Source organism: Phalaenopsis equestris, unplaced genomic scaffold (assembly GCF_001263595.1).
Source record: "Phalaenopsis equestris unplaced genomic scaffold, ASM126359v1 Scaffold000038, whole genome shotgun sequence".
Lineage (NCBI taxonomy): Eukaryota > Viridiplantae > Streptophyta > Magnoliopsida > Asparagales > Orchidaceae > Phalaenopsis > Phalaenopsis equestris.
In genome coordinates, this window is record NW_018164480.1 from 520,093 (window position 1) to 532,934 (window position 12,842).

The 12,842-nt window shown below is 34.3% G+C and overlaps 2 protein-coding genes across 2 annotated transcripts in view; one reads left to right on the forward strand and one right to left on the reverse strand.

Annotated features, from left to right (window-relative positions):
• LOC110019004 (nucleolin-like) overlaps positions 1–7,126 on the forward strand; it is a 21,486-nt gene extending 14,360 nt beyond the window's left edge. Inside the window, exons 10-11 of the mRNA XM_020716521.1 lie at positions 5,672–5,721; positions 6,786–7,126. Of these exons, the coding sequence (XP_020572180.1) occupies positions 5,672–5,721; positions 6,786–6,848 (113 nt within the window). The 3' untranslated portion in view covers positions 6,849–7,126. The remainder of the gene's footprint in view (positions 1–5,671; positions 5,722–6,785) is intronic.
• Positions 1–12,842, reverse strand: part of LOC110019005 (receptor-like serine/threonine-protein kinase ALE2) — an 89,671-nt gene that overhangs the window by 58,786 nt on the left and 18,043 nt on the right. The window lies entirely within an intron of this gene.

Consider the following 12,842-nt stretch of genomic DNA (forward strand, 5'->3'; position numbering starts at 1 on the left):
TTCATAAGACGACAAAATAACCCATAACCGCTCGTTCATAAGACGACGGTCTTGTGCCAAAGATGCTAGACATCAAAGGAACTAGAATATTGGCTAGAATTTTCTAAAAGGGTGGGTCATAATTCTAGTTTTCTAACACGATCAATAGGAACTCCTAGAGCTAGATCCTAAGACCCTAAGAAAAAAGAAATGACCTAAAAAATGAGGTCAACACTACACCAACCCTATCACGGATATAATCATTTCACATTTTGTCTCTTAGTGTAAAGCCACTCATCCACCTAATCATTCTCATCTCGGAAACACTTAGGATTATGCTTCTCTTATAAAGGCCAACATTCAACGCCATAGAACATTGTAGGTCTCACCACCGTCTTATAAAATTTTCCTTTCAGTCTAAGCGGTACTTTTCTATCACACGAAAGGCTTGAAGCATTCCTTCACTTCAACCAACCAACTTAAATTCTACTATTAACATCCCCAACTATGTCACCATTACTTTGAACAATAGACCCGAGATATCTAAATCGTTTACATCTTTTAATAATTTGATCACCCAAAGTTACACTTCTATCACTAGAGCTACTACTACTAAAATTACATTCCATGTATTCAGTTTTAGTTCTACTCAAATGAAGACTTTTAAACTCCAATGTAGACCTCCATAATTCAAGTTTTTCCTGGGTTTTTCTCTCGTCTTATCCATGAGAAAGATATCATCAACAAAAAGCATACACCATGGTACATCCTTCTGTAAATGTCCAATCCTCTTGTAAATGTCCAATAAGACACTCATAACTAAAGAAAAAAAAGGATTTTAAATTAAAGCCAATCTCCAAATTACATACCCAAAATCAAGTATATACATAGTTAAAGTATGATCTAGTATACATATCTTTAATGACTTGAATATAAGTCATATCAGCACCTTTCTTCTCAAGAACTCTCCAAAGGATATCTCTTGGAACCTTATCGTAAGCTTTTTCTAAATCAATAAAAATCAAATGTAGATTCTTCTTATTATCTCTGAACTTCTCCATCAAACCTCTCAATAAATGTATAGCTTCCATAGTAGACATGCCCGGCATAAATCCAAATTGATTATGAGAAATTTTTGTGATGCGTCTTAACCTATGTTCAATTACCCTCTCCCATAATTTTAAAGTATGACACATCAACTTAAATTCCTCTATAATTTGCACACTCTTGTGCATCCCCTTTATTCTTTAAAATGGTGACCAAAATACTCTTCCTCCACTCCTCAGGCATACTTTTAGTTTTTAAAATAATATTAAAGAGTTTAGTAAGCCAAGAAACTCTCAAATCTTCTAAACATCTCCATACTTAAATTGGGATATCATCAGATCCTACCGACTTTCCACCCTTAGTTTTCTTTAAAGTCTCGTCAACTTCTTTTACTAATGCGACGGTAAAAATAAACATTTTATTATTATTAACGATATTAAGATTTCTAAGGGTGTGGTCATTTTATTATTATTATCGTCGTCCGAAAATGTCAAGATTTGAAGCTTTTTATTTTCATGATATTTTTTTATATATATATGCGCCGCGTACTCAGTTAGTTGGGTGGGCATTTGCTTGTCAGTTGTAAGTCCTCTCTGGTCTGGAGTTCAAATCTCCTCGAGTGTAGGGTGTGGTAGTCGAATTATTAGGCGCATTAAGGGAGGTCGAGGCTCGTATCATAGCATCCAACCATTCCTTTTATCATATATATATCTATATCTATTTAATGCATTGGATATGAATTTGTTTATTGCCAATATAGATCGGCAAAACCATGCTAAGCACAGTGGAAGGGAAAGCTATCTTTCAGACAAATTTTATTGAGGTTGGTATAGTTGATGCACATCCTCTATGCGTCGTTAGCTTTTTTGACCATGACGACATTTGTCAACCATGCAGTATGGGGCACTTCCTGCATAAACTTTTCTTTCAGAAGCTTGTTAACTTCCTGTTCGATAGCTTAAAAGCAATCTAGGGCTAAGTTGGTCATCTTCTGGATGACTGATTTAAATGTTGGATCTACCTTTAAATACTGCATGATCATTCCAAGTTCGACTCCAGGCATATTGGTCAGGGTCCATGCAAATGTCTTGGTTTCTTTGCAGAAGATCTACATATTCCAACATTTGCTCATCAGAGAGTAGGGAATGAAGCTGCACTGTTCTCGAGGGGTGTTCATCGAAGAGCGAGATGTGGACCAAGTCTTTCATGGAAGTAGCCCGTTGAGATACATCTTTATCTCGAAGATCAAAATTCTTGATGCTAAGTGTCACCGACAAACGTGGCTGGAATTTAAAATATCTGTTTCTCCTTAATATTTAATTGAGACTATTTGTATTGTGGTTGTAGAGAGAGGATGGTAAAGAGATAAAATTGATATGAATTTCATTTAGAAGAGAAAGTGAGTGTTATATAGAGAGGGAGGGCTGTTGGTTCTTGGATTTTTTTTTTCCCTGTTTGATCATTTGAATTTAAATAGTCAGAATTGGTGTCATATGATTGGGTGGAGATACAATGGAGATAAAATACATGTGGGAGAAAATACAGGAAATGATAAAGGAATTGGGGAACTATTGGCTTGAATGAATTAGGGTATAGAGTAAACTGAATGCACTGATTTTGAAATTTCATGTGTCTGGTTTAAAAAAAATAAATACAGTAATCTGTAGTGGAGTTTGGAAAACCCCTTTAGTTGATTTTTTAGTGTATTCCAAATACACCCAAATTGGGTGAATTCAAAGTGAATTGCTTTGCGAAACCATTGAATGGTGGTCATTGTGCAACATTGTAGAGAAATTTTGGCTTGTTAGCATACTGCATGATTGCAAACCTCTCGTTGCTTGTTGAAACTTCCACTGCTTGAGCTTTCTACGAGCTTATCTAGGATCACTTAACTTGTCATTGATTGCAATAGGCATCACCGATCTTGTTGGCAAAGTAGACCTTGCAGTGCCCTAGCTATAACTTATTAAAAAACGTTTTAGAAAACTTTTTACAAGAATAATATTATATATGTATTTGTGTGCATGTGTATATATATCTATATTTATTTATTCATTTATTTATATTAGTATAAAAAAATTGAATTCATTTTGCTTCTAATCTAATGTAAAAAAATATTTTTTGAATTTATTGTGCAACCAACCCTACAATGCTAAGGATTGTGAATGCATTGAGTTTACTTTACAGTGCATTTAAAATACTCCAAAATTCTGAATACTTGCAACCAAACATCATTCAAATTCAATTCATAAATGGATGCTTATATCTAATGCTTCACATCCATATATATAAGAATCGATATATGGGTAATTATAAATAAGTTATAATTCAAATATTAATTGGTCCAAAAAAATTCATACCGAAATTTAAAATATAGATAATTTCAAAAAGTAAATTCATCACAACAAAAACAACAAAAACAACAAAAAAAATCCTTTATCCCACAATATGGGGTCGGCTAGATGAATCATTTTTCTCCATTATGCTATATTGAGTGTCATATTTTCATTTAATTCTAATAAATTATTATCATTTTTTATACAACATGACCAACTCTTTCTAGGTCTACCTCCATCTTTCTTAACATAACTAAAATCTAAAACATCTATTCTTCTAACTGGGTCATCATATGATCGACGTTTAATGTGACCAAACCTCTAAGGCAACTCTCTTATCTTGTCCGTCACAGGAGCTACTCCAACCCTTTCATGAATCCATTCATTTTGCATTTGTCTCTAGTGTAAAACCACTCATCCGCTTGAGCATTCTCATCTCAACAACATTAAACATAATTTTATGCTTCTCTTTTACGGACCAGCATTCCACGCCCTACATTTCTGGTCTCACCATCATCTTATAAAATTTTCCTTTTAAGTTTAAGTGGTATTTTTGTGTCACACAATAGGCCTAATGCAGTCCTCCACTTCAACCATCCAAATTAAATTCTACTAATAACATCCCCATTTATATCACATCATTTTAAACAATAGCCCCGAGATATCTAAAACATTCACTCTTTTTAATGACTTGATCGCCTATTGTTAAAAGCCCGACACTAGATCTACTACTACTAAAATTACATTTCATGTATTCAATTTTAGATCTACTCAAACGAAAACCTATAGAACTCTAAACTTGAGCTCCATAATTTAAGTTTTTGATCTACTAAATAAATGCATTAAATTTAAAAAACACATTTCATTTAATTTTAAAATAGTAAAAAAAATAAAAAAGAAAAGAAAATTTTAGAATTATTTTGCTTATTATCTTGTATTTTATTAAACCCCCTAGAATTACTAGAATTCATCTTCTGAAGGGCGTACAATCTTTTCTTAAAAAACTTGTTTCCTGATGGAGGATGTGTTAAAAGTGGTGGATGGCATATCTTGAAGTTTTAGCATGTGTCAAACATATGAAGTAGGATGTTGGGGCTTTGGATTTGGATTTAGTTATGCATCATATAACTTTGTTTGATCGGTACCATAGTAAAGGCCCATGGTCTCATGCTATTACCAGTAATAATAACTTAAACTCAACTCTTTCTTGCAAGGAAGCTAATGGCAATTTTTGAACTCGTGAAATAAATATACATACAGAGAAGAAACTTGCAAGAATATAAAAAAAAATTGTTAATGAATTTGTGTTTTTCCTATGTATGCAACACTTCATTTGAATACAATTGTGATTGAATTCTGAGGAAAATTTAGGGCTTTCGTGAATCATGCAACAAGATTAAGTTGTGAAAATGGAGAATGACTTACAAGAGTGCCATTCCTTGTGAAGACATCGCAAAAAGAAAATCTTATAACGTCTCAGTTAAACTTATTCTTTTTGTATTTGAGCATTGGGTAATAAAGAAGTTGATAGCTGAGCTTAGTGTGACAGATGAAATTGTTAAGAGGTGCGTATAAATTATGAAAGCAATTTTAAATTTATTACATATGAGAGGTGGTGGAATAGCACTTATCGAAGATACGATAGTAAATAAGTAGATTTAGGTAATCTAGGAGTGTAAGATACTACAAGTGTCCCTATAATGTTTAATAAAATTTAAAATGATAGGATTTAGAAGGAAAAGAGATGGATCAAAGTATGATAAGAAGTTGTGAAAAAACTTAATTAAAATAGTGTTCATGCATCATGGTGTATTACACATAAATGAATGATGGTATTTGGTATTTTTGGGATAAGACTACTAATGATACTCTTGATCATATAGATAAGATTGTTTTTTGTTGAGGTCTAGAATAATTACAATCAGTTTGTAAACTGCCTCATGAGGTTTAGAATTGTGATTCTGCAACTCCAGTTCATTTTATAAATGCTACTTTTTTCTTCCCAAATTTTTTTTGCTTGCTAACTTGTTTTTACGGTTTCTTAAACCAAAACATTCGTGGCCTTTTCTGCCTAAAAAGATCGAAGTTATCTTCTTTGTCTTTTTAAACAATTATTTCCATGACCCTTTCTGATGTTTGACCAGTCCGTGGATGCATTTGGCCACATTACATGACCATTTTTTTAAGCAAATCCTAAATTTAACTTCGCAATAATCTATTTACTTCCACTGTTACATTGTTTTCAGATTCATGCTGATGATACTTTTTTAAGCACGCCTTACATATTTTTCCACAATTTATTGTTGCAGAAATTTCAGGAGTGTCGACCTCTTATCTTTCAGACTACTCTGATTATCAGGTTCATATTTCTGCTTGCTCCTTTTACAGTAGTTCATTATGATATTAAGATATTAAATGGCTTTACTATGGTGAAAGACGTCGAAAACTTTCTAAAATGTTTGGATCTATATCTGCTCTACATAAATTTGGAAGTGGGTGTCATTTCTAAATAAATTTTTTATTGCTTCACCTTGTGTTCGTTGGGTTTAGCAAGGAGTGAATTTGCTTTGCCTCTGGAATTCATTCTAGTTTTAAAAATTTTTGGAGTAGATTTGTTGAAAGTAACCAAGGCATTTAAAAAATGGTGAAATTTACATATTTATCACACAATTCTTATGCATTTACTATTTATGCATGAGAGTTTATTTCACTTTTAAAATCATAATGACTCATATTTTTTATCTGATGCTAAAGATTTCAATGGTTTGCATGTAAATATGAATGTTTCGGTGTTATATATGTAAGAATTATGTGGTGTGTATGTAAATTTCCCTAAAAAATCATCAAGGCCCATGCTTCTATAGTCTACCCAACCATCCCAAATTTAACCGCCTGCTCACTTACACATTCTATATTTTACAGAGCACAAAGCGATTATTTGGAATAACTTGTCACTTTTATGCTTCTCAGACGGATGCCATATTTCAAATTCTCTACAACCTTTTTTTGTTTTTTTCAAAAAATTTTATGCTGGTCAGCAATTTCTTTACAATTAAATATATTAGATTGTGTTAGCCGTAAGCAGAGATCTCCAAAAATCGTCGAAAAAGTAGTGAAGTTGTACGACTTCTTCAAAAGAAAAAAAAAAATTATAACCAAATGGACCATATGTATGTTGTTAAACCCATGTATTAAAATCATTTTGCAATTTCATTTTTGTTTGCAAAAGTTGGATATAGTGAGGTATTAGTGTCACCACACCACAAACAGCATTTCTAGGCTCAACTGGAGGCCACCGAATTGCATGAGCTTGCAGTTTTTCTTCTACTTTTTATTTAATCCAAAACCGACAACTCGGCTAAACTCTCTGTACATATTATTATCATCATTTTTTTTTAATATTATTGTCATTTTGTTTTGCAGGGTGCTGGCTATAGGCATGACAGCAGTGGGGCTTATCCATCACGAGGACCATATTATTACTGACGGCGTCTTGGCTTTGTTCTTGGTCTATCACTAGAAGACGAATTGGTGGGCATAATGTACTGTCCTTTTAAATTTCTCGCTGTTGGAAATTAACTCTTGCCTGCTCTGTTTTTCTTTAAATCTTTCCAGCTAAAGAGTAAAATGCCCCTTTGGGCCAAAAAACTCATTCCTCTGCTTTAGAAGTAGTATAAATTTTTCTTCTTTTTCTATCCTTCTTGTTGTGGATTGAGGAACAAGTTCCAAACCCTATATACTGATTACTTTAGGCATAGTTTTAATTTCCTGTTGATAGAAATATCTTTAGTTGCAAATATAATCTTTTGGGGCATGCCCCCCAAATCCCATGTATTTACATATCTAACGCTTAAATTTTACTGTCTGCATTTATACTACCCAAATATTTCATATAACATTAAAAACATTACCATTTTAACTTATAAAAAGGTAAATACCTTTTCATGCAGAAGGTGGTATGCATGTAAAAGTTGGAAGTTTAGGTGGTAGACAAGCTAATGCATAGTTACAGTTATATTTGAAGTTTTAACAAATTAAGTATTGGCCGCTAATAAGCTTTGAATCCTGCAAGTTTTGATTGACAAATAAAACTAGTTGCATTACTAAAGAAATTTATATTATTATCAGTCTGCTTTGATATTTATCAAATGCTTGTTTCAATAAGTTATATCCACATATAATCATACAGTTTCTGTCCACATGTAGTTTTTTAAAGAATATATTATTTTGTCTATATATGATTAAAAGACACATTTTTGAAAATAATTGAAATCATTTTTTGTTTTGAATGTTTTTAAAAATAAATAAATTATAATTAAATGTATCAAACATATTTATGCCAAATTAATATATAAATAAAATTAAAAATTAAAAAAAATAAAGTGATACAAACAGCTTTTAATGATTTGGACGGTTTAAAGAGATCATAATAAACTGTTAAAAAATGTAGCTTACGGTACATGAAATATTCAGCCTGATCTGGAATAAGGAGCGAGATATTATAATATTTGATAATGTAGTAGATGTATTATATGCTGTTTCAACCATCACAATAGTGTATTTCATTTCACAATAGAATAATTGTGAAATGAAATACACTATTGTGATGGTTGAATCTATTGTGAAATGAAATACACTATTATGATGGTTGAAACAGCATATACATCTCCTACAATAATATTCGAATATTCCGCAGTGTATACTCCATGGATCTATGAGCACACTGTTTGAGCACATAATCCTTGCTGAATTTTGTGATATCTTTAACAGAGTGGTGTGACTCATTATTTATGCTGTCTGCTGTCAGAATGTGAGTGTTGATACAATTAAGACGTAAAGAATTTCATAAATCATTGATAATAAAGAGCTTATATAAGTTTGTAAAATGCTTTTCAAGTTGTGAATGATATTATTATAAAGGGGCATTTACATACATACAACAACATAATTCTTATGATTTACAAGTTTGGGATCATGAGTCCTACCCTTAAAGAAGGTTCAACTAGCCTTAAATTAAATGAATATAAACCTGAAGGGATTAACACTAATGTGTTTAGGGCAAACTCTATAGACCACTAAAATTTACACGATATATTATTAAATATAATTATAAATGTTCCTTCCACCACCAAGCCAACCATGTCTATCAATGGTAAAAGTTGCGGCAGTTGGCTTGCCAACAATATCTCATGTATTGCTTTGTAGAAGGTCCAATAAGACATGCTTTTTGCGATTTTCTTGAGGTAAATTTGAGATTGGGATGACAGAAGCATTTTCTTTTTGAAGTATTGTGCTTTGGTCCCACATGAATCCTCTAGCTTTTTTGACTCAACTCATAACCTCCATCACTTATAAAGCTAAGGATTTGGGCTAAGAAATATTTCAATCATACCAGCTAATAATTTGTTAATTATTTTTCAGATATCTCTTAATCAGGCCATTATTGATTTAAAATGACTAAAATGACTCCCGAATCTTATATCTCAAACTTCCAAACTCACACAACTTTTTCATCTGGTTCCCAATCATAGCTAAAATTAAATCCACTACTTCCTTAAGTAGATTTCCAAATCGTTCTTATTTTCAACCACCCAAATCTTCAACCCTAACCCAATCATGTCTCTGCATGTTCGCCTTATTCATGTCACTTTTCAAAACATCTTTGAAAATGTCTCTGCATGTTCTCCTTATTCATGTCACTTTTCAAAACATCCTTGAACTGATTACCGAGCCAACTAGAAAAAATTGAAAGGTTGAGATCATATGAAACTGAAATCAGACCATAACAGTAAAGAAATATGGAATTTTAGCACGAAAGAGGTGCTCAAACAACGCATACTTATATAATCTATTTTAGACTGTAATAGCACGACACAACACTTACTCAGTTGAAAGCAGCCTCAGAGATTTAGAAGGCGGTAGGAGGTTCAGAAGCTGTTAAACATCTGGATCAAGGACTTCTGAACCTTCTCAGACATCTCAATCGACTTCTATTTCTTCACTTCTTTACCCCCCAAGTTGACGATGCCCTCTGCCTTATGGGGAGTTGAAAACTTGAACTTCGGATCAACACCAACTACAGTGAGGATAAAAACTTCATCTGGAAGGGCACCGCCATCCTTAAACTCAGCCTATGGACGGCCTTGTTGACACCTGTTGCAGAAGAAATTGTTGTTCCGGCAATCTCAACTCTGCAGGAAAGAGTTTTTGTTGATGGAGATGAAGACGATGGCCAATTATGAGCAAATGAAGTTGAAGTCGCAGTAATAGAAAACATTAATCATACAATGTGAAGATAATCAAAAGAAAAAGGGAAAATTACTTGATAAAAAACTCGTAAATTAGTGATAAGCTTCTGAAATCGAATTCTACATATCTCAAAGTTCTGTTCCAGCACAAAAACATTACTATAATGGAGAAGGAAAAAAGGAAAAAAAAAAAAAAAACCTAAGAAGAAGCGATGCTCAAAGATATCTATTACCAAACTGTCGCCCCCTTCCTCCTCAGCTCCAACCCTAACTGTCGTACAATTAACTGACTTCACCTTCCAAAATCCTCATCGCCCCCACATGCACTCTTCTATAACCCGTTGATCCGGCCTATTCCTTACCAACAGCGGAAAAAACAACCAAAACCCCATCACCGCCACAAACCACAACGTCAATGCTGCCAACACATCAGATTCACCCTCCAGCCCTAGCAGACATTTTCTTTCGCCACCTCTTTACCCACCTTTCCACCGCCGTACACACTCAGTGGAGCACAAAGATGCACAAAAACTCCCCGGTCGGCTGTGCCAATGTAATATAATAGGCCATGAGCTCGTGTATCACGTCAGAGATAAGGAATGTTACCATGACCCCAGCAGCCGCACCCCAGAATGCACGTACGGGGCCATACACGGATGGTCGAAAAATCGCAGTGACCATAAGGATCCATTGCCGTTCCCATAAATCTTAGAGGTGGGGAGAGGTAATGACGGAGAGAAATAGACCAGACGTTGCACAAACAGTTAGTGTTGTGAGCAAATTCATGCATGATCTAAGAAGAAGTCATTGGCAGACTTGTTATTTCAGAAACAATCATCTAGTGTAGATTTGTATGTAAGCTACACTGATTCAGGCTATGCAGATGATATGAATAGACGGAGATCTACGACTAGCTATTTATTTACATTGACAAGAGGTCCAATCGGTCAGAGATCAGTTTTTCAGTCTACTATTGTTTTGTCTACTACAGAGGCTGAGTACATGACAGTCACGGAGACGATGAAGCAAACAATATGGATGCAGGGCCTCTTGGATAACTTGGGAGTTGATCAGGAGTCTTTGATGGTGTTCTGTGACAGTCAGAGTGCAATAGTCTTGGCCACAAATCAAGTTCATCATGCTTGTATCAAGCATACTGATGTGAGGTGTCACTTTATTTGGAACTTGATTGAAGAATACAAGATTATGTTGAAGAAGATAGATACAAAAAAGAATCCAGCAGACATGCTCGTGAAAATACTAATAGTCCAGAAGTTCACATACTGCAGAAGTTCGGTGAACATCCTAGCTTAGGACTGATTGTCCAGTCGGACATTTTGAAGAACTACACAAGATTTAATCCCTTCTGGTGTGTGGTACATAGACAAACATCTTTGTTCAACTGAATTGAAATTTGAAACTCATTCATCTCTCACTTATCGGAAAGTAAAAGATAAGTGGAGACTGTTGTATTTATGACTTTATTATAATCGGAGGCAATTTTCTCCTTTCACTTAATTTATTTGGATGCCCTATTCCTCCTATGTAAAAGAGATTTAGGGCTCATGTGTGAGATCTGGTGAGAAGTGCGAGCTGTAAACTTAAAAATTTTCTGTCCTATCTGGTGCTAGTGAAATATCCCTCATTGTGAGCATAGCCGAATCAACTTAACGCTGAACTACGTAAATCTTTTGTGTTTGATTTTTATTGTATGAATTTCTTCGTTTCCACATTGTTTTCTCATAACATGACCACCATAGCCAACCAAATCTATCAATGTTAAGAGTTGGGGCAATTGTCTTGCCAAAAATAGCTCATGTAATGATTTGTAGAAGGGCCAATAAGATATGCTTCTTTAGATTTCTTGACGTAAATTTGTGATTGGGATGACAGAAGAATTATCTCTTTTGCTTTTGGTCCCACATGAATCCTCTAGTCATTTTGACTCAGCTCATAATCTCCATCACTTATATATAAAGCTTAAGAATTGGACTATGAAACACCAAATCTAATAACCCCAAGATACAAATATTTCAATCATAACGTCTAATAATTTGTTAATTATTTTTCAGGGATCACATAATCATGCCATTGTTTATGTAAACTGATTAAAAAGGTTCCTGAATCTTATATCTCAAACTCCCACGTACCTTTTGCTCATTCTCCAACTCACACAATGACTTTTCCATCTAGTTGACAATCATCCCCAAGAAAGCATCATTCTTAGGGTATGTTTGGGGCAGTTGCAGCTTATTGAATAATCTGTTGCTAAGCAACTTATCCTGATAAGTTGTTGATCAACAGCTTATCCAGATAAGTTGGTTGGTTGTTAGGGGCAGTTGTTTGTGGATAGATGACTATTCTGCCCCCGTTAAGCGATGTTGTTTGTAACAGAACTGTCTTGACAATATATTCGATAAGTAATGCATTCCACCATGGTGTAATAGAGAAATATTTGACAGAAATTGGATCATAATAGAAAAAGTTGAGAACTTCATGCATTCCTCATTAGAGCACGATATTGCAAATGACAAACCAGATGCATCAGCAGTTATCAGGTCTAACAGGGAAATTCGAATATAACAAAAATTCCAACATGCTTTCCACAGACAAAAAAAATCACTAAGCCAGACAAATGTCATACCATAACTGCATTCAAAATTCTCACAGAGAGGAGGAAGTAAAAAAAAACCACAAAAGAACCCATACAAAAAATCCATGGCTTCGACATTCCAACAGAAAATTCGAATATACCAAAACTTTTAACATGTCTTCCACAGACAAAAATGCTTCATCAAGCTAGACAAATAAACCATACCATGCATTCGAAATTCTACCAGAGAGGAGAAAGTCAAAAAATCACAAAAGAAGTCATAGAAAAATTTCATGGCTTCGACATTCCAACGGAAAAATAAAAAACCCTAAAAATCACAAGCAAGTCATTCCATCGCAATTCAACAGAGGTTAAGCATGATACTACGCACAGAAAACCCATTCCATCGAAAATTAGAAAAGCAAACACTGTTACGAATCGCAATAACAACTACGAAATTACTTACAGAGCACCGCAATTACATATCACAAAGGGGCAACACACAGTCGAGAGGGGCGCGTCAAATGCGTGAGAGAGGCGGGATGAGAGCGGAGAAGAGGATTGAAGACACCTAGGGCACGGGAGAGGCAAGCGTAACAACGGGGGCAGGTAAGTAAAGTTTAAATCCAAGCACTTGCC